A 21,092-nucleotide genomic window follows, 5' to 3' on the forward strand; every position below is an offset into this window, starting at 1 on the left:
GTTAGCATGACTATGTAACGGTTTTTGTTTGCTTGTTTGGTGATCAAATATAATAAGGAGAACATAGTTGGTGAATCAAATTCAGAAGCTCCTGGCGTGTAAAGCTGTGGAACACAGTCACTGTAGCAGAGCTGAGCCTATCCCTGGCCATGCTCTTCCACCCAGGGGCTGATCCAGGACAGTCTTCTGGGGGGGCGGTGGGTTGTAATACTGGTACTTAGAGCTACTTTTAAGAGCGTCAAACTCGGGGATGGGTTTTATTTATATATAAAATAAAAGTTTCCTCTTCTGGGGGGGGGGGCGATCGACCCCCTTGGATCAGCCCCTGCTTCCACCAAATATATAGTAGATACTCTCATTGCATAGACAATGAACTACTTGCTAACTAAATTTCGTTCAGGCTCAGCAAGAAGTTACCAAGATAATAAGTAGGCTTATGAACAGAGCCGAGCTATGGCGAGTTTACTTTAACCTAGGTCGGCATCAAATATAGTGACCTCTATTCCTTAAGTAGACGATGGCACACTTGCCTACCACGTATAATGCACCTGGAATGAAACTATAACCTCACGTATGCTTACGTGAGCTTAAAAACAAAAGATTAATATTGAGATCTTATAAGCAGAATGCACTTTCAATATCACTGCATATTGGGGCTCGGGGGTTTGTGGCAACTACTCATGGCTACGCCAGTGAGTCTTCGCAAAATTAGCAGATTTCAATGCGAAAAAATGGGAGAAACTACTATAGCAACGACCTCTTATAATGAGAAAAGAGTTGAGTCACTATGACGCTCATCGCAAAACAAGAAGCAAATTTTGCGCTGAATTGACGCACAGAATGAAGTTCATCCAAATACTATTTTGTTTCAGTTGGCATCATTGACCGATCACAAACATGGCAGCGTCCACTGGAGATGAGTCTCGTGATGTTAAGAACAATGGGAAAGGGAATGGATTATTATTGTATTATCATCATTATTCATTTTATTCGCAAAAGGTATTATTATTCTCGAATTACTTTAGCACCTAAGTTTAGAAGTGTTGACGAAGCTGTCTATGATAATACGCCCTTGAAAATTACCCACCTGTCTTGGAAGTTGATCCGCCCGACAAATTTACGTGTAATGTTCTGAAATTAATGTATTCCATTCTGTTACTGAAAATTCATTAATTAAGAAAATAGTTTGAAAGTAAATATTGCACATTTGTTTATGTGTAACTATTAGGGTTGTGGAGCAGAAGTACAATACCGTAAATGGATTTTAGATGACTCGCAAAATTGGTGGTTTTATTACAGTGCGTGCTATGAAATTACCACAAAAATACAGTACCGGTAGTTGCAATTCTTTGTTGCAATCCAGAGAAACATCAAGCTTGTAGTCAAAGTAGTCCGATAAAGGGAGATCTTCAATGACTTACGTTATTTACGGTTAAAAACTAGTGGGGAAAAAAATGTTAACTCATTTTCATGTTTCAATGGGATGCACTCGGAATGCATCTTTCCGGTTTATTTGTTTTTGGTACTAGTTAATACAATAGACCATAGACCCTTTACAATAGCCTCAATTAGCCAAAAAGTGCGTTACATGCTGCTTTAGCTGTGTCAACAGCTACTTATAGACTTGGTCTAAACATTCATCACCATTATTTATTGTCGAAACAGTTTCAAGCAATGTGTTCTGTCATTTTCACTGGAAAGACTAATGCAGCAATCTTAGTGCAAGTGTAAATATCACAACCGTTTGACTGCAAAATTGAGCAGGCTGAGAAATTCACACATGCTCGGTAAGTCAGAAGTATCATTTCTGGATCGTGAATTGCTGAAAAATATTATATATATATATATATTAGGGATGGCCAAAATTTTCCGGAATCCGGATTCCGGAAATTTTGTTTTCCGGAATCGGAAAATGTACTTTCCGGAATTCGGAAAAATTCCGGATTTCGGAAAAATTCCGGATTTCGGAAAAATTCCGGAATTCAGAAAAATTCCGGATTTCGGAAAAAATCCGGATTTCGGAAAAATTCCGGATTTCGGAAAAATTCCGGAATCCAGAAAAATTCCGGATTTCGGAAAAATTCCGACATTCGGAAAAAATCCGGAATTTAGAAAAAATCCGGAATTTTTCCGATTTTACTTTCCGGATTCCGGAAAGTAAAAATTCTGGAATTGGCCATCCCTAACTAGTAGCTGTTAAAACAGAAACACAATAATGAATATATATACTGTATTAGTTTCTTGTAGTTGGATATGTCTTTATCACTTACGTAGACAATTGCTACTGCAGTTATTTACTGTTTTATAAGGAAGGTCTTATTTTCACACACAAAAAAGTCGCCGGTATGTCTCAAACATTATCGCGTTCCCACCTGCAGCTGCTCCAAAGCACTGCAAACTACTTTAACCAGGCGAAAGGCAGTGGAGGAAAAGAAATCTCAACAAATATTCTAATAACATTCGCTTATTGTCAACATACCTACAGTGAGCGCAGAAAGTGTTCGTACACCGTGCATACTTTATATTGAAAACAGCTAGCATGAGAACGGGAGGTGGAAAATATATATATAACCAGAATTAAGACTACACATTCATACATTTTATTTCTATATACAACAGAAAGGCCAAACAAACACAATCACTTTTTGTTCAGAAGAAAAGAGAGAATTCCTTTTGTGTAAACGCAAAATGTCACCTTACACTTATGCGTGAATTAGTGCTTATAAAGTATATTACGTTATTTGATATTTTGTGGGATTACCCTGTGCGTTAATGATTGTCTGTAGTCTTCGTGGCATTGATTTCACCTATAGTAGTTCGTAGTTCTGTAGCTTCGGGACGGATTATGTCCCATTCTTCTTGAATAGCTTTTCTTAGGCCTTCTTTAGTAGAGACAGGGCCAGCGCGAGAGAGGGTCGAGCCGTGCCACCGCCCAGAGCGGCAAGTCTAATGGGCGGCAAAATTTGAAAAAGAAAAGAATACTATCAAAATATAATGCTTCGTAATAGGCTCACATGGAAAAATAAGATTGTGTTAACCTGAGAATGTAATTGAACTTACTTTACTCACATTCAAGAAAATACTCTCTCAGGAAATTCAGAGCATTCCTCCTCGTTTTCAATTATCAAACTACTAGCCACAGGTATCTCGTTCAATATTTCCCTTGCAGCAGTGTAGATAGGATTTTGAGCTAGAGTGCATAAGATTATCACGGTGTCTTTTTATATTTTTTTCTATTCAATAATGTTCTAACGCTCCGCTCCAAGTATGCAAAAGGTACACTCCCACTTGAGACAGGCCGTTCTAGCCTGTAGCATCCAGGGGCGGATCCAGGACGGACTTCTGGGGGGGGGGGGGTTGTAATACTGCTACTTAGAGCTACTTTTAATACTGCTACTTAGAGCTAGTTTTAATACTGCTACTTAGAGAGGAAACTTTTAAGAGCGTCAAAAAATAAACTATATATTTTATTTATATATAAAATAAAAAAGTTTCCTCTTCTGGGGGGGCGATCGCCCGATCGCCCCCCCCCTGGATCCGCCCCTGGTAGCATCTAGAGACATTTAGGTTCTAATAGCGAGTTTTTGACCAATTTACAAATTGTTCATTCCGAATATAGTAAATCGTACAGCGTATTATTTCTTGAGAAATGTCTCATTTTTTGTATAGCTAAAAAAAAAAGTTTATGACTTTTTTTTCTGCGTCAGTTCAACGTTAGGCCATACTAAAGGAACATATTAGTAGTCTCACTTTAAAATCATAATCCACCACAAGGTGGGAGAGCCGAATTGATGCTCTGACTCAGTTATCAAATATAGGAAGTTTATGATGCCTTACTTCAAATAAGTAATGACAATAGAACCGATAGAATGGTCGTCCACGATGCTCTGTGTATAGCAAACCAGCTGAGTTACTTTTCTTTCCTTTACTCACTCGTTGTCTGATATGACTTTAAAGCATTGATTCTCATGTGTTGGATGCAGTAGGATTTCTTGAAAATATATCTGGGTACTTTGAGAGGAGCAAAAATTATGCAAAGTTTAAATCTTACTTAGTTGATACGATGGACTTGGCATCAGCATTAGATACGGGTGATCCACTGATACGTAACACAGTGCAAGCTCGAAGTCGAAAGAAGAGACAGTTTCAGTACGAGGCAGAGGATGAAGCTACTGAAAACAGCCACAAACAAGATACAAGATCGATTTTTATTACAAAGTTCTAGAAGTGATTGTGTTAGCTTTTAAGAGAAAGATTTGAGCAACTTAAACATAACAGCGAGTATTTCAATTTTCTTTGCGATATAAGTAATCGTAAAGATATAGCCTACCACCTGAATTTTTTGTCTGAAAAGTGTATTAAACTTACCATCATTTTAACACACGAAGAATTGAAAGATATTAACCCCAGTGATTTGAAAGACAAACTGAAAGTGTTATCCACTATAATTAAGCGTGTGAAAGTTCACAAAAAAAAAAAAAAAAAATTACGAACATGACTTTGCTCCCAATGTTAGTATTGCACGTAGAATTTTGTTAATCTTGCCTGTAACAGTGGCAAGTGGAGAAAGAAGTTTTTGGAAACTTAAGTTTATTAGAAACTATCTACACTCTTCTATGTCTGAAACACGCTTCAGTGGTCTAGCGTCGATATCAATAGAACACAAATTGGCTAAACATTGGACTACGTGATGTGATAAAGGAATTTGCTCATATCAAAGCAAGAAAAGTTTCTTTCAATTAAGGTATGTTAAATTTATGTATGTCTATTGTGTTTTAGTACATTATAAGGCTTAAGCTAATCACTTACATTTACCATAATTATCTGATTTACTGTATTATCTTCTTGCTCCATACTCTGTTGAAAACGCCTTTTGATATAAAATAAGCCTAAAAATTAAAATTCTTAGTCATGATTAAAGTATATTTTTAAAATTTTATTTTCTGTATGCGCTGCTCTATATTACAGATATACAGCGAAATCGAGCATACTGAATATTGTGTCAGTATAGAGTCGTTTAAATATTACGTGAACATTTCAGAAAGTTAGTTTTTTTTTTTTTTTTTTTTTTTTTTTTTTTTTTTTTTTTTTTTTTTACTTTTCCATTTTATACATGTTTTTAAATGACACTTGAACGTTATCTGTCAAAATAAGGTTTGCGGATTAAAGGGGCGGCATGTGAAAGCACCGCCTGAGGCGGCAAAATTGCTAGCGCCGGCCCTGAGTAGAGAAGCTGTGCCTTCTGATTGTTGTCTCCAGAACAGACCATAGATGTTCTATGGGGTTCATATCTGGGGATTGGGGAGGTGTGCGAAGCTGTTTCAAGGTATTATAGAGTAGCCACAATCGAGTATTTTCCGCTGTATGTTTGGAGTCGTTGTCTTGCTGAACAATAAATTGTTTTCAAGAACCATCTTCTGAGCACTAGTATGGAGATTTTCCTTTAATATGTTAATATACACTTTGTGGATCATCACTCCATCGATAAGGTGGAGACGACCCACTTCTGAGGCACTCATACAACCCCAGACGAGCACGGACCCTCCTCCGTGTCTTACTTTAGGGACGAGATTTTGAGGATTCATCTCGGTATTCACCTTGCGCCATACAATACGCCTCCCATTGGACTCGATAAAGTTAAATTTACTTTCGTCCGAAAATATGACCCTATTCCAGAAAGAAGCCTGATCCCTTATCTTTATACTCTTTTTCAAACTTTAGTCTCTTTATACGATTTGTCTTGTTCACCCAGAACATTTTCCTGGCTATCCGACCATGATACCTTGCAAATATTCCGCACTGTACTGGCTGATACTTTAACACCGCGTGTTTCCAGATCCGTTGCCAATTGCACAGCACTATTTTTTGGAACCTTTTTTCTTTCCCTAATAATGTAACGTTTATCTTGTTCACTCAACACTCTTGGTCTTCCAGTTTTTTTTTTTTTTTTTTTTTTTTTTTCGCACAGTGATAGAAACATTATACATCGCAATTATTGTTTGTACTGTTGAACGAGGCCTGTCTGCAAGGTTTGCTATCTTTCTCAAAGACTTACTCTTCTTATGCAATTTAATAAATACTTTTCTTGTCTCCTCATTTGTTTCTGTTCGGTTGCTTCCCACTTTGACAGCCCACCGTGCAGTTTTTTCACTTCTATTCACAACTAAACTCATTCTGTTACTCGTCATGCTATACAGAGGTGTATACCCAGGTGAATACTAGTGAACCCCAGTTGTGGTATCTTTGTTTCGTATTCGTACGTCAGGTGTACGATCACTTTTTGCGTCTACTCTATACACTTTCTACGGAATTTATTTACTTTCTGACCATTAAACTTGTCTTTGTGGTTCTTTATTGATATATTCATAAAGCTTAGTTTTCATTATTCATATTGTGTGTGTTATTACACTTCTTAAATTTTCTGTTTCTTTTTCGCAGGCATTCTCGTTTCAATAGCATAGGTGTACGAACACTTTCTGCGCTCACTGTATGTACAGTAAATACAAATTTATAATTTTTGACTTTACGAAGTGTACAATGTAATTGTTCAATAATTAACATAAGCAGGCATTCATTAATTTATATTAATATAATAATTAATAAAACTAATAAGCGGGTGATTGATGACTCAGTGGTAGAGTTTTCATCTATGGTATTCTAACCCAGGACATGTGGGTTTTCGATGGCTAATTTTGTGTTCGAAAATTTTCCCGGTGGAAGGCCTACCTTTCTTATATTTGTTCCATCATCACTCATTAACGAATTTAGTTTATCAAAACTCTATAGCCATATATTCATTCTGTCCGTCAGTGAAGCAAACAGTCTCAAGAACTATCTGATGGATTACCAATCAATTTTGGCCATGATGTACAGAGTCAATAGTTAAGAATCGAGTTCCCTGATAAATGTAATATTCAAACCGGAAGCGGTACAAATCAACCATTTCCGGTTTTAACGTTAATCATTATATAGTAAATATGGTTATAGATAGCGAGAAGCGGTTTCCAGTAATCATGTAGATAGAATGTTACCCAATTTGTACATCTGCTGAAAATAATGAGCTTAGGTATTTAGAGAGCATTTTCCGCTTTAGAAAACGTGTGCTTGGTAAATAATGTAGAGAATTAGCTGAGTCAGGCATGTAGCTAGAATATGGTAATAGGAAGGGGGGGGGGGGTCTGCCACGAAATACTGTGGTTATTTACCAGGGGCTCAATCATTCTAAACTATTCTATTGGCAACATATATTGGTTCGTTTAGCCAAGATTTCTAATGGGGGGATGATATGAAATACTGTGGTTACACACCAGAGGCTCGATCAATCTAAATATTTTACTGACAACATACCCATATTGATTGGTTAGGACAATAAAATGAGGATATATTAGTAAGTATTTTAATAAGAAGCTATGAAGAAATCTCGAGTAAAAGAATATAAAAAAAGTATTGAAAAAGATATAGTTTTCCGAGGTCATTCGAACGGTGTCGAGAATTTTGCGTCTGGGAAATTTGCGCCCTACCTCAAGAACAGGGAAAATTGCGCCTGCGATGTACCTCCACCTGGAAGTTGAGCTCTGCGAAATAAAAGAACCTATTGGAGCTTACGCATTTGCTCGGAGGGGCTGACATTACAGCATAAACAATCCTCCCCCCACAACCATGCCATTTGTGATTTATTTTCATTGTGGCTATATAAGGGGAGAATAAACTTCAATATAAGCCAAAAGAACACAACGGATCAACGCAATCACTGCTTCTTCCAGAGATGATTTTGGGGGAACACTGGCCTCCCCAGAGCTCTCAGAGTGCCCCCTCGGAGGAGACCAAAATAATACGTCTATAATATAATAATAAATAGAATAGTACCAGCAGTGACCCCCCTCCGGAATTCTAAGTGTGCCCCCCGGAAAATTTTTTTTCTGAAAGAACGACTGAACGCAATTGTGTGTTTGAATTCCAGCAAGTAAACACACTGTACATAGTTTTCTTGATAATATTACTGAACTGATTTTACATTCACTTTACATTTTCTTTTCTATATTTTGTGTCCTGAAAAGCCAAACAACTCGCAAGGATTGTGAACAGAGATATCTGGGTAGAGCCAAACAGCCTTTTGTAGATTAAATTATACTCTTTCATTATATTAATAATTATATATCAGTCATTTATACTTTTTTGTAAATTTTGTAGTATAATGAAAAATTGTATTTGTATGGATTGTCCTTTAGTGAACTAAAATTGTAATTTTTTTCATTTGTTCGGAATAATATAACGGATGGAGTAACTCACTGAGACGATGATAGGCAAGCCTAGTTCAAGTGTGAGTGGAAGTTACTTTACACAATACAAAAATAAGTTGAATTGTAGGGCGCTAACATCCCAGTGCAAATATATAGCCGGCGCATTTTCCCCTCTTTTTGGGGTAGGGCGCAAACATCCCAGTGCAAATATATTGCGAGCGCATTTTTTCCTATTTTTGTGGTAGGGCGCAAATTTCCTGGGCGCAAAATTCTCTCATTCAAGGAAAATATAATGTCCGTGAAGTTGACAAGCCACTTATGTCAGACTCCATTTCGACTTTAAACGTCGCTAGTGCTACGTTAGTGTTCGATAGTGACGCAAATCGTTAGTACTTCACAGATAACGTGTGCTTTTTAAATAATGGATATAGGTCTTCTAACTGCATGCCAACACGCCCACTTCTAAGAATCATCTCAAAAATGAGGTTAACCGTTATAGCAAGTAAGTGCTCATTAGTGCCATTAACATTAATGCCTCCATCGTACGGCCCTTTGAGTAATGATAATAGCACGCTCTTTGCTAGTCTCAATGCGTCCCTATATTCTCGCGAACATTCTGACGTGCCCAAGTTAGTTACTTTTTTTTTTTTTTTTTTTTTTTTGCAACTATTGTTTATCTGTTATTGTTTATTGCTAGTCTGCAGAGTAGTCCTTACATTAATATGCCATTGTCCTTGATAATCATTGCGTATTTACAAGCAGTTTGTTATTACTGTTAGAAGATATCAAAAAACAACAGATAAAATCTACTACTTAACGGTTCACATTTTTCTTTTACAGTACATAAACGATTAATAATAATAATAATAATAATAATAATAATAATAATAATAATAATAATAATAATAATAATAATAATAAGACTATTCCAGCATAAAAGTTATCAATTGCATCCCACTGGCAACAAGCGACGCATATTTTAACTTCACAAAAATTAGTTTCTCACGATTTTCTGGAGAACTACGTATGATAACATCTTCATTATGTCAAGTTGTTTATCTCAGTGTGATATATGTCTTACCTCTGGACAATATCACAGTAAAACAAAAATTAAATATTAGAAGTACATCGTACTTTTGGACTACATCTCATTAACCATGGGAAGATTGAGTAGTGTATACTTTAGGATGTAAGTTTCAGCTTAACTTGCATCATACATTCTTAGGATTACAAAAAGGAAATTTGTTCGTTTGCGTTTGAACAAAATTCTTAGGATTACAAAAAGAAAAAATAATTTTTCCGAATTCCGGATTTTTTCTAAATTCCGGATTTTTTCCGAAATCCGGAATTTTTCTAAATTCCGGAATTTTTCCGAATTCCGGATTTTTTCTAAATTCCGGAATTTTTCTAAATTCCGGATTTTTTCCGAAATCCGGAATTTTTCCGAAATCCGGAATTTTTCTAAATTCCGGAATTTTTCCGAATTCCGGAATTTTTCCGAAATCCGGATTTTTTCCGAATTCCGGATTTTTACCGAAATCCGGAATTTTTCCGAATTCCGGATTTTTTCCGAATTCCGGATTTTTCCGAATTCCGGAATTTTCCGATTTTACTTTCCGGATTCCGGAAAGTAAAAATTCCGGAATTGGCCATCCCTAATATATATATATATATATATATGAGACTTCGTGTAATCGTTTAAGATTCTTTCTGTACCTACCTATAAATATTTTGTTGCTGTACAGTATTACGCATACAGTAATAAAAAAAAAATGTTTAGGTATTATTGTTTGTTTTTCGTCTTGTATTATGTCGAGTTTCAACATAGTTTCTTTTTAGGTTGTTATGGCACTCCATGAGAAAAAATTACCATTTAAGCCACACATAGTGATGATAACAAAGGGCGAGCAATATCAACCGTGGTTTCTACAAATAAATCCTCGTGGAGAGGTGCCTGTGTTAAAGGATGGGGTTAAAATTATTCCAGATTCAGGGCGAATAATTGATTATTTAGAGGATAATTTTAGCAACGGTAAGTTTCCAGTTTTATACATCAGTAGTATGCTGAAATATGTATTACAGTACAATGCTAACAAATTATTTAACTAATTAATTGTAAGATCATGAAACATGAGCAATGATCTATTTCCTTTGTTGCTGTCGTGTTTTAGATATAGTCTTTTTTTTCATCATAAATTCAATCACGTTTTCACGTGCCACACTCAAACACAATATTTTCATTATGTATGCCGCATTTTACACTATGAATAGAGAACTCTGCATATTTCCATAGTTACACTGCGCCATTAATGTTTTTCGTTCAGAGGACAGTGGGTTTTCATTGTATTCCCTTGCCCTTCGACCGATTTTCTCTATGAGAGCGGATTCCAGGGCATTCTTTGTTGATATTTATTAAGTATTTATAATAATTAAATATAAATACCATTTTCTTCTTAATGTTTCTGACAATTTTCGTCTGCCAGAAATCCATAAATATAGCTGATAGGAATGTATTCAGTCATTGCTCAAAGTTTCAAAATGGTTGTTGAATAATCCGTCATACTAAATAAGTAAGTATATTCTGGTTCCACTAAAAAAAAAAAAAAAAAAAAAAAAAAAAAAAAAAAAAAAAAAAAAAAAAGGGAAATTTTTTTCCCCATAAAAAATAGAAATTTTTGCTTTTTCGGCTTTGTATGACTTTCTTATTCAAGTACCACTTTTGTTTTCCTGTAGTGGATTTTACAAGTAAGAAAGTGCATTTACAGTATTCAGTACTTGACTCCTATGTCTAGTCCAGACCCGGCTGTTTCTGTTGGTTTCCAAACAGGTGTTGCATTTTCACCAAGTGCCGTTTATGCATCCCACCAAATCCATTGGTAGTGTTGGTTGACAAATCATCTTATGAAGCCCCTGGAAGCTATATATCTTCGTATAGTGTTTTACTGGTTGCCTAAATTCACTCGCAGGCAAGGAAAAAGTGCCAGAAACCAAGAAACATAACTTTGGAAGCAGTATTTTTGTCAAGAAGTCGTAGCATAGTGTGGTGTGGTAGACAAAGTCTTGAAGTGTGCAAACAATTTGGTAACTTTAAAACTAAATAAATGAGAGAAAACTAATATGTGATGTATAATCAAGGTATATGACAAGGAACAACTTCGGAAATTTTAAACACAGAATATAACTTTTTTTTTTCTTTCAATATCGAAACTTTGATGATAGCATAAGCATAAGTTACAACGATAATGTATCTCTTATGTACTTTTAAGTATCATTTTTTATTTATGGGCAAAATGAGCTATTTAAAAAGGCACAAGCTATCAATAATAAGAAGAAATTATATAAAGAAATAATTTAAATATTTTGTTTATATTGAAATTTTGTTTGTTATCGTTGCTATGACGATTTGTTTCCTTGCTTTAATGTCGTTGCTATAGTAACTAGAAAGATATAGATGTAACGAGGAACCATCTTGTGTAATCTGAATGTACAATATTTTATGGTGTCGAACTAGTTATACGTTGAAGAATAAGAAGATATATATATATGAAGTGCATTATTGCGTTGAATTATTCCAGATAATCTCGTGTATTGCATAGACGTTTAGAATCAGGGCATATGTAGCATAGTTCACGACAGAATTAGCGTTACAAAGTAGCGTAAGTATCATAGTGATGATAGCATAAGTGTTTCCATTCGTAGAGTTCTTCTGTTAAGCTTTGAGTTGTCTGCCATTAATTTTAACTTCCTCCGGGTTTTGAATAAATTCTTTGTTGCTGTTCAGTATGCAATAGTACCTTTTTTACGTTCGGCTTGAGGAAGTTCACACATTGAAAAATAACAGGAATGTTCGCAAAGTTGGAGAAAGTTAATGATATAGACAGAAAGTCCAAAGGTTAATAGAAAGATTTATTTGCAGTGAAAATGTTAGGAGTTACATCAGTAGAAGTGATAATTCCTAGTGTAAAACCAAGTAGATGTAGTTAACTGTTTTTTTGCAGGTGATACACCACGTCTGATTCCCCTTGACCAAGGACCAGAAGTGAAACAAAAGGTAATCCATTTCCGAACAATTCTGGACCAGCTTCCGGCAGGAGTAATCACAATGGGTTCCTTTTACCATCCAGAATTTTGCCAAAACCCAAAACCACCCTTTACGCAGCCAATAAGGAAGTTACTATTAAGTAAGTGTTCTGTAGTAGCAAGTCACTACTGTAACTGTAATAAATATATAAGGAGCACTCAAAAAGTTCTTGGAATTTCGTTGTAGCTCTTTATTACCATAATATAAGCACACTTTTACTTGATTGCCTGCAAAGTAGGCACCGTCGGATTCACACACTTGCTTCACCGTTTCTACGATTTCTGGGAACACCAACGAAAGTCCTCTTATGGTATGTTCCGAAGTTAGGCCGTCGGGTTGGTTTTAATCTCTCCTACGGTGGTGAAACGGGGCGAAGAGTAAAACATTCGATGATGTTAAACTGTTTACAAGGTTATCAAAGTCTCTGAAACTATTTTCTCCCATTTGCACGTGAACTTGATGTTTGTGCGTTGCTCGATCTGTGAAACTGCGCCAACTGATCATCCTCCGTTCAGCTACACTACTCGCACACTGTCTGTTATAACGTATTCACACTTGTCAAATTCATAATTTAGACAACGTAAGGATTACTATATCAGATTCATTGTGATTGTATCACAAGTGCCAAAACTGCAGCAACATTCTGGGAACTTCTTGACTGCTCCTCGTGTATATATATATATATATATGAAACATAATTTTGGGGTAGGCTTTATTTTTTCGGCCTCTGTTGAATGCACGCGCACCAAACTTACGAAAGAACAATTGGAGTGACCTCATAAATCAACTCTTTCCTTGGACGCCACAGATGTTACATAAAAACGTTTCTATTCCTTGGGCATTCACAGGTGTTAAATAAATACATTTCTAATCATATCTTTGTGTTTTTGTTTCTTTTAGTTGTTCTTTGTCTAAAACTAGAGTTACCATATGTCAGCATTTATGCGGGCATGTTCGCATTTTGACAGTAAAAAAATTTTCGTCAGCATCATTTTCCGCAATTACTTGATTTGTTTCCATTTTCTAAGCTCAAGTGTGTTGTCGAATCACTTTTAGATATAAAGATACGTTCAAACAAGGAATTACTGAAATAAAATCAGATCTGCTGAAAAATATGAATAGGCAAAGTTAGTATGATGCTGTATATATACTCTTGTTTAATTATTTTTCATATATTTCAATATTTTTTTTCATAATTTTGAAAGCAAAGTTAAAAGTAAAAGATAAAACTTAGCACTGTTATTTCGAAAGGCTAATGTTTAGGTAACGAGTTAGCAAAGTAGAAATGTATCCGTATTTTGACATTTCAGACTATCGTAACCGAACTAAACGTCACATCATGTAAATTTTCTGGAAGAAAGCCGGAGCCAGTTGCAGCTCCTTCTGTTTGAAAATCTGTCGTAGATGCTCAACTCTGGATAGTTCTAACCGGGTGTAAAAGAATTTATCAGCCGTTTAAAAAAAAAAATTAAAAAAAATTAAAAAAGCTAAAATGCATAAAATATTCGAAACGTATTCCTTATTATTTTTTATTCCTAACCCTTTCTGCCTCGCACATCAGAATTGTGCTTCTTTCATTTCTTTATTTTCAGCCTATCGTGACCTAGCCTTTTACCTACTATTTTTAATTTTTAACAGAGGTCGCTCTATTCCCAGTAAAATGAAATCGAACATCCATAATCTCTAATGCGACTACAGCTCCTCATTCAAGATACCGTCAAACTACTTCTGTAATTTGATATCGATGCAGTTTAATCTTGATAAGCTGTTTGATTTGTCTTATTATAATTGCAATAATCATGGAAGTTTGTGGTGTAATATAGTAAAATCCAACCAATTAAGTAATATAGTAAAATAGAATGAAACTTGTGGTTACGTCCCGAAATTGTGCCCTGGAGACCAAAGGAGACGGGTGATTAATGCAGATGAATGATAATAAAAGAATTTTGCGGAATGAAAATATGGAAGGGAACGGAAAAGCCACTGATACAGTGCTGTCCACTACAAACTCAATTGGCTTAAGATTGAACCAAGGATCCCTCACACCAGAGCTGAGCGTTCTGTCACTGAGCCACAATACTCTCATAATTAAGTAACGTAATTAACTCATTAATCCAGCACTCATTATCAGAAGTCACTGGTATAAATATAAATTGGAAGTTTCCATATGTTTCTGCCTTCGGTGTAGTAATCTGACGTACGCAAAGGGGAAGGAGTTCCAGGTTTTAACTTACCACCCCTAAGCAAGATATCCAAAATAAGAACATTTACCATATCAGCATTCAAGGCGCATCCTGGAGAAAAAAAAAAAAAGTAGTCCATTTGGTTACTGCAAAGAAGAAAATAGTATTTTTGGTTGTATACAATTACGTATCTTAACTATTTTTCTATATAGTCACTATGGAGCGCTTAAGCAGTTTTGGGAAAGTGGCGCAAGCGTTTGTAGACCCTCTGCGTAGAAATTGGCGCCGGAGTCTTCAGCCAGTTGAGAATTGATATCTTGAGAACTTCACTGGCATCGAATCGTTGCGAAGCCAGGCAGATCTTAAGGTGAAAAGACAAACAGAAAGGACCACTAAGGGCAAAGTTGGAACTAAGAGGGGTCATTAGTAAGTTCTCATCAGAATTTTTGAATTGTCTCAACAGCATTAACACGCGTTGTCATAAATCAGAGGAATTCCAACGTAACATTCATTCTCGCCACTTTTGAATGGCACTTCGCAGATAAAAATAATGTTCGGCAATACCATCTGCAGTGAATACCAGTTGCACTCTGTTCTCTTGCATTCAGAAATCGGATGACAGTCCTCTCTTCTCATTTGGCGGAATTTCCTATGATGGTTGTCATTTCAACTTACTGCTACTCGCAAGTACTCAACTCCAAACGGGAAATTATGCCTCTTTCGCAGGCACAAAATACCAGAGCATGCTTCAACCCAAGTGCAGCTTCGTCAGATTTCCTTTACCAATTTCACGATTTTTTCTTTAACATATGCGCCGTGTATGTGTACTAACACCGGAAATTATATAGATGGGAAACTTGAAACCCTTCTTTTGATGAAATTCTGTGTACGTCACAAGTAGAATTTTCCAATTTAATAGCTTCCACCAATTACTTTCTTTTGTGCTCTTCCTTTAGCTTTCTTTCACCTTTATCAAGTCCATCAGAATATAATTTCTTTTCATTCTTCTAATTTTCCTCTTTTTAGTTGTTCTAATTATCTCCAGTATTGTTTTCTCACTCTATTTCAAACATAGAGTATATCTCATGTATATCTTTCTTTCACTGTTCCTTTGTTTTTATCCGTTCTTCTTGGTGCCGAGGCCGGTGGCTTATAATCCTGTAATCCAGCTTTCTTGAGGATGATTTGATTTGAGTTTAGCGTCCTTTTCAACAGCGAGGCTATATGAAATGTGGATCTACTGTTTAACGTTGGATCCGAACCATATGCATTCCCGCTTAGAATCGAATTTGGATCTCCCACGCCAAAGGCCCGTATGCTTAACCGCTTAGCCCCGAGTTAGCTCTTCCTTGAGGACGGGGTATGGCTTGTACAGTGAGAGTTGATCTTGCGTGATGGTCTGTGCAGCTGCCAGCTACACTGGATGCAAACGCTGCTCGAGATCCAGAGCTAACGTTAATAGTAGGTCCATTCTTTCATAACTTCGGTGTTGCATAAGAGCGGAAAACGAAAACTCACATTAACTTTTCTCCGTACCTACATTTCAAAGAAATGTGGTCTTTCTTATCTACGTCCAGTACTTCACAAAAAAATTATTTTATTCAACAGTCCACTAAATACGCTTTTTTTTTTCTCTCTCTCTCTCTCTAAATGGTCATTTTGACATTCCTATCCTTGCTTTTCCTTCCAATTTACGCTTCAAATCTTCACTAATAGTACTACCTATGGTACTAAAAAGTAATTAATACGTTCTTTTTTTTCTTTTCTCCAACTTGTACAGTTAGTACTTGTAACTAGTGTTATTATTGTAGAAAAAAATGGTGTCATTGATTCTTTTAGCAAATCTTCATTGTAAATATTCGTACAATACATCCGAATCCTAACTATATATATAAAACTACATGAACTGACATAAAATAAACGGGTTGGCGTGGAAAGTTGAAATTTGGCATGATTGTAACTTTCCGGAACTAACTCACAGGAAAATTGCCAAAAGTGAATATTTATTATTATTATTATTATTATTATTATTATTATTATTATTATTATTATTATTATTATTATTATTATTATTATTATTATTATTATTATCTTTAGGAGGTCTAAAGGAGGATGAAGAAATTCCTCATGTTATTTAAATGGGCGTCTTTTGGACATATCTCACATTTTAGGTACTTGGAATTGAAATAAAAACATTGATATTCGGTATGCTTTACTTAGCGTTACCTAAGTAAATCACCGAAAATAAAAATTTCCAACTTTAGAGTGATTTTATGGGGAATTGAAAAATCTTTCTTATATGGGATATCTTTTATACTCCAAAATGTTTAGGTACTTCCTGTAGAGCTACAGTAATGAAATTTGGCATGATTATATCCCACAGGAGCAACCCACAGGAAAATTGCCAAAAATGAATACTTTTAGTTTTTAGAGGGGATCTAAAGGGGAAATGCAAAATCTCCACGCTATTTAAATAGGCGTTTTCTTGAGAGACAAAATCTTATCGTTGAGGGCGGAGCCCCCAGTTAGCCAAAGGCTACTATATATATATAAGAGTTCGATTATATAGATATTGGTTGGTTGAATTGCAGTTTATGTCCATTTCAGTACCGAGGCTATATGAGGCGTGGATCTATAGTTCAAGGTGGAATCCGAACCGCTGCATTGCTTTTTCAGATTTCTCAATGCTCCGAGCAGGAAATCGAAACCAGGACCTCGTGCACTAAAGGCACACATGCTAGCCACTAGACCAGCAGGGAGAGTTAGTGCAGAGAAGTATTTCGCGAAAATTTGACTTAAGTTCAAACCCTGTTTTTGATGGACTATAACTCAGAAACCAAAGTCCTGTTCACCAGAAGATTTCATATGAATGTGACATTAAGCTCGACAAGGTTACTACCATGCCAAGTTTGATCAAAATCGGGCCAAAGTGATGAATAAAACGAAGTAGTTGTGATAGTCTGGCAATGGTTTTATTTTTATTGTATTTATTTGTTTTTTCAGCTGCAGAATTGAATAATACTAAATCGCTATATCAGCTTGCGGAGAAGTACCCAGAGAGCAAGGAAGTTCTTCTACAGAAGGCAAAAGTCCAAGAGGTGAGACATTCGACGGTTTCGGATGCAGATGAATATAGGAAAGTATTAGTCAAGGTTGATACAGTACTCAATGAAGTGGAAACAGAATTAGCGTCTCATAGTGAGGGTAAGCTTCAGTTGTTGTTTTTATTGCTTAAAACAGTGAATTTATATAGAATAAGTGAGTTTTGTTTCACAGTTGTGCAACTTCGGTAGGCTTCCAAACTACGCGAATTCAGTATTGAAACAGATCTATAACTTCCATTTACAATAGAGGGGTAATGTGAGATGAAAGCTGTTGCGTAGTAAATTTCTACCTTTTTTGGTTTTAGTAGAGAGAGAGAGAGAGTAGAGGATTAAACCTTTTTTAAGATGCCGAATCAATTCCAAAAAATCCGCTTATCGTCGTCTAATTACCGTTTTTTGTTCAATAGTCGATTTCTACCCGTTCCGGTATATTCTTGGGACGCTGAATCGATTTCAGGGAACAGCTTGTTGATCGTTTATGCTCTACGAAATTAATATTTAAAACCTTAGGTAGTAGCAAGTTTCAACCACTTCCAATTTTGGTAACCAAGTGAACTATATGACCCACTTTATTCATTCCACTATTTCTCATCAACGTCTCCTTTAGCGTAGCCGGCTCACTGTGAGACGTAAAACTGACTGAAAGATTTCATTTCCAGTTTTGGTAGAGTGTTAATGATGGTAGTGGTATTTTTTCTTGAGACACTGAATCGATTAAAAAAAACTGTCACTATCTATTATCGTTTTAAGTGTTAGAATAGAGGAGAATATGACAGAGGAGAGCGCAGTTGGAAGGAAAGTTCGACAGAGATGCTGTCTCTCGTCAACATTATTTAATATCTGTCTAGAAGAGATAGTGAAAAAGATCTTGCATAACAAAGATGGCATTTCAGTAGAAGGTAGAATGATTAGGTGTAGACAGTTTGCAGATGATATGGCGCTTGTTACGGAATCTGAAGAGGAAATCAGTAAAATGTTAGAAAACTTGAAGAAAGGTTGTGAAGAACATAGGATGATAATATATGTTAGAAAGATAAAAGCCATGGTGATTGGAATGAAGCAGTCGATGTCAGATATAGAAGTAAGAGGTGAGAAAATAGAACAGGTGACTAGTTTTCTATATTGGGTAGTAGTATTAGTGATGATATGGAGTGCGAACGGGAAATGAAAGCAAGGATAGGAATGGCGAAAGAAGCTTTTAGGTGAAAGAAAATATTATTTTGTGGAACCTTGAATAAAGAGTTGAGAAAAAGACCCGAGACCCATAAAATGCTTCGTGTAGAGTATTGGACTATATGAGTCAGAAACATGGATATTACACAGAAATGATTAAAAACGACTGGAAGCTTTCGAAATGTGGGTGTGAAAGAGAGTAAAGAAAATTAGCTGGGTCGAGCAGAAAAAGAATGAGACGGTGTTAGAAATGGTGGGGAGAAAAGAACAATTTTAGATATTACTAGCATGGATTACCCGCTTCGCTGGATTAAAATGAAAATTTAAATCCACAACTCTGTATCTCATATGTTTGGTACCCATGAAGTATGCTGTTTTCTTTTTTAGTGGCATCGATTTAAACGTAATCGGAAAATTATTGTTCATCTCAGCGACTCCGAAAAATATGTTCCACATTAATATCGGTCGTTTTCGATCATATATATATATATATATATATATATATATCGGTATATATCCCCTTCCCTTCATCCATGTTACGGGACACGGCATCGAAAGTGTCACCGTTCATCTCAGCGATCTCAAAACTATGGATTCGACACTAATATGGGTCATTTTTAATCAGTTTTGTGTATTTCCCTTTCCCCCTCCCCCGAGTTGCGGGGCTGAATTTAGATGTAAATATGACCGGAAGTGTCACTGTGCATCTCAGCGACCCCAAAAACTATAGATTTGACACCAATATCGATAATTTTCATCATTTATAAATGCCCCCCTTCCTCCTTCCTCGCCTAAGTTGAGCCGTCAAAGTGATATGACAAAACCATCTCAACTCTGAACGTCATCTATGATGAAGATTTCATCAAGATCGGTCTGGTGATTGAAGAGTGATGAAGTCAGAAAGACAGTTATTTTCATTTATCTATCTATATATATATATATATCCCTTCTCCCCCACCGCTAAGTTGCACCGTCAAAGTAAAATAATCAAAATCATCAGAGACTGGAACCTCATCTATGCTGAAAATTTGATCGAGATCGGTTGGGTGGTTCAAGAGTTAAGTTTTATATATTTTTATATATCTCCCCCTCGCCTAAGTTCTACCCTCAAAATAATATAAAAGTCACCTCAGGTGAGATTCTCATCTATGTTGAAAATTTTAATTGAGAATTGTCGGGTGGTTCAAGAGTTATTAAGTCACAAACCTAGTCACTTTTATTTTTATTTATATTGATTTTTATATATCTCCCCCTCCTATTCCTCCCCTACGTTGTTCCTTCAAAGTAAAAGGATAAAAACACTCCCAGTCCCGAACTTCATCTATGTTGAAAATTTGATCGAGATCGGTCTGGTGGTTCAAGAATTATTAAATTTTATTTATTTTTTTCTTTCTCCCTTCCTTCTCCGCCCTTAAGTTCTACCGTCAAAGTGAATACCTAACGGTTCAAGAGATTAAGAGTTACAAACACGGTCACTTTCAGTTTTATAATATAGATTAAGCAGAATAAGAGAAACTGCTTGGGACATTGGCTAAAAAGGAACTGTATCACGAAGGACGTGCTAGAGGGTTTGGTGGCAAAAAAGAGAGGGACAGGGTGAAGAAGACTACAATTAATGGATGATATCAAAACAAAACAATTGTGAAGACGAAGAAGGTAACGGAAGAACATGGAAGCTTGTCAGTTGTGGCAAGTAGCCTACCAGTATGCCTGCGTATGATGATGACGATTAACGTTGGAACCGGAAATTGTTGATTTGTACAATCCGCGGCAAAAAAACCTGCAACATGAGCATATAAGTTTATTGTGAAATGACGAAGTCTTTTGTTCCAAAATAAGTGTGCACGGGAGGATGCCGAGGTTTATCCTGATGTGATTCGTTCCACTTAGACGTAGTTTCACAATAAACTTACATCCTCATGTTGCAGGTTTTCTGCAGCGGATTGTACCACTTCCAGTTGTAATAGAGGGTTAACTAAGAACATTAGAACTTATTCTGGGAACGCTAACAGGAAAAAAAAAAACTTTCGATTCTTTTCGATATATCTTACCCTTACGGTCAGATACCGGTCGACAGACGGACGAACCTAGTTGTTCTATAACACTTCCGGTGCTTATGCAGAAGAGTTTCGAAGTCTAATAAACAATTGTTGGGATATGTGAATGTCAAATCAAGAAATGTCAGCAAGCAACTATCAAGAACGATTTATTCGTGGCCTTGTGGCTAACACAATGCTTTCTATGCGCTTGGAATCGGGTTTGATTTTAGATGGGGTAGTTGCTTCGGATTCGGATATAAACCACAGCAGTG

The 21,092-nt window shown here is 36.1% G+C and overlaps 1 protein-coding gene across 1 annotated transcript in view; it reads left to right on the forward strand.

The window, feature by feature from the left end:
* The first annotated feature begins 842 nt into the window (after positions 1-842).
* The window catches only part of Gdap1 (ganglioside induced differentiation associated protein 1), a 34,077-nt gene continuing 13,827 nt past the window's right edge, over positions 843-21,092 (forward strand). The window contains exons 1-4 of the mRNA XM_081747067.1: positions 843-999; positions 10,080-10,272; positions 12,239-12,421; positions 17,508-17,708. Of these exons, the coding sequence (XP_081603193.1) occupies positions 898-999; positions 10,080-10,272; positions 12,239-12,421; positions 17,508-17,708 (679 nt within the window). The 5' untranslated portion in view covers positions 843-897. The remainder of the gene's footprint in view (positions 1,000-10,079; positions 10,273-12,238; positions 12,422-17,507; positions 17,709-21,092) is intronic.

The sequence above is a fragment of the Thermobia domestica genome, chromosome 18 (assembly GCF_964235325.1).
Source record: "Thermobia domestica chromosome 18, izTheDome1.hap1.1, whole genome shotgun sequence".
In the NCBI taxonomy this organism is placed as follows: Eukaryota; Metazoa; Arthropoda; class Insecta; order Zygentoma; family Lepismatidae; genus Thermobia; species Thermobia domestica.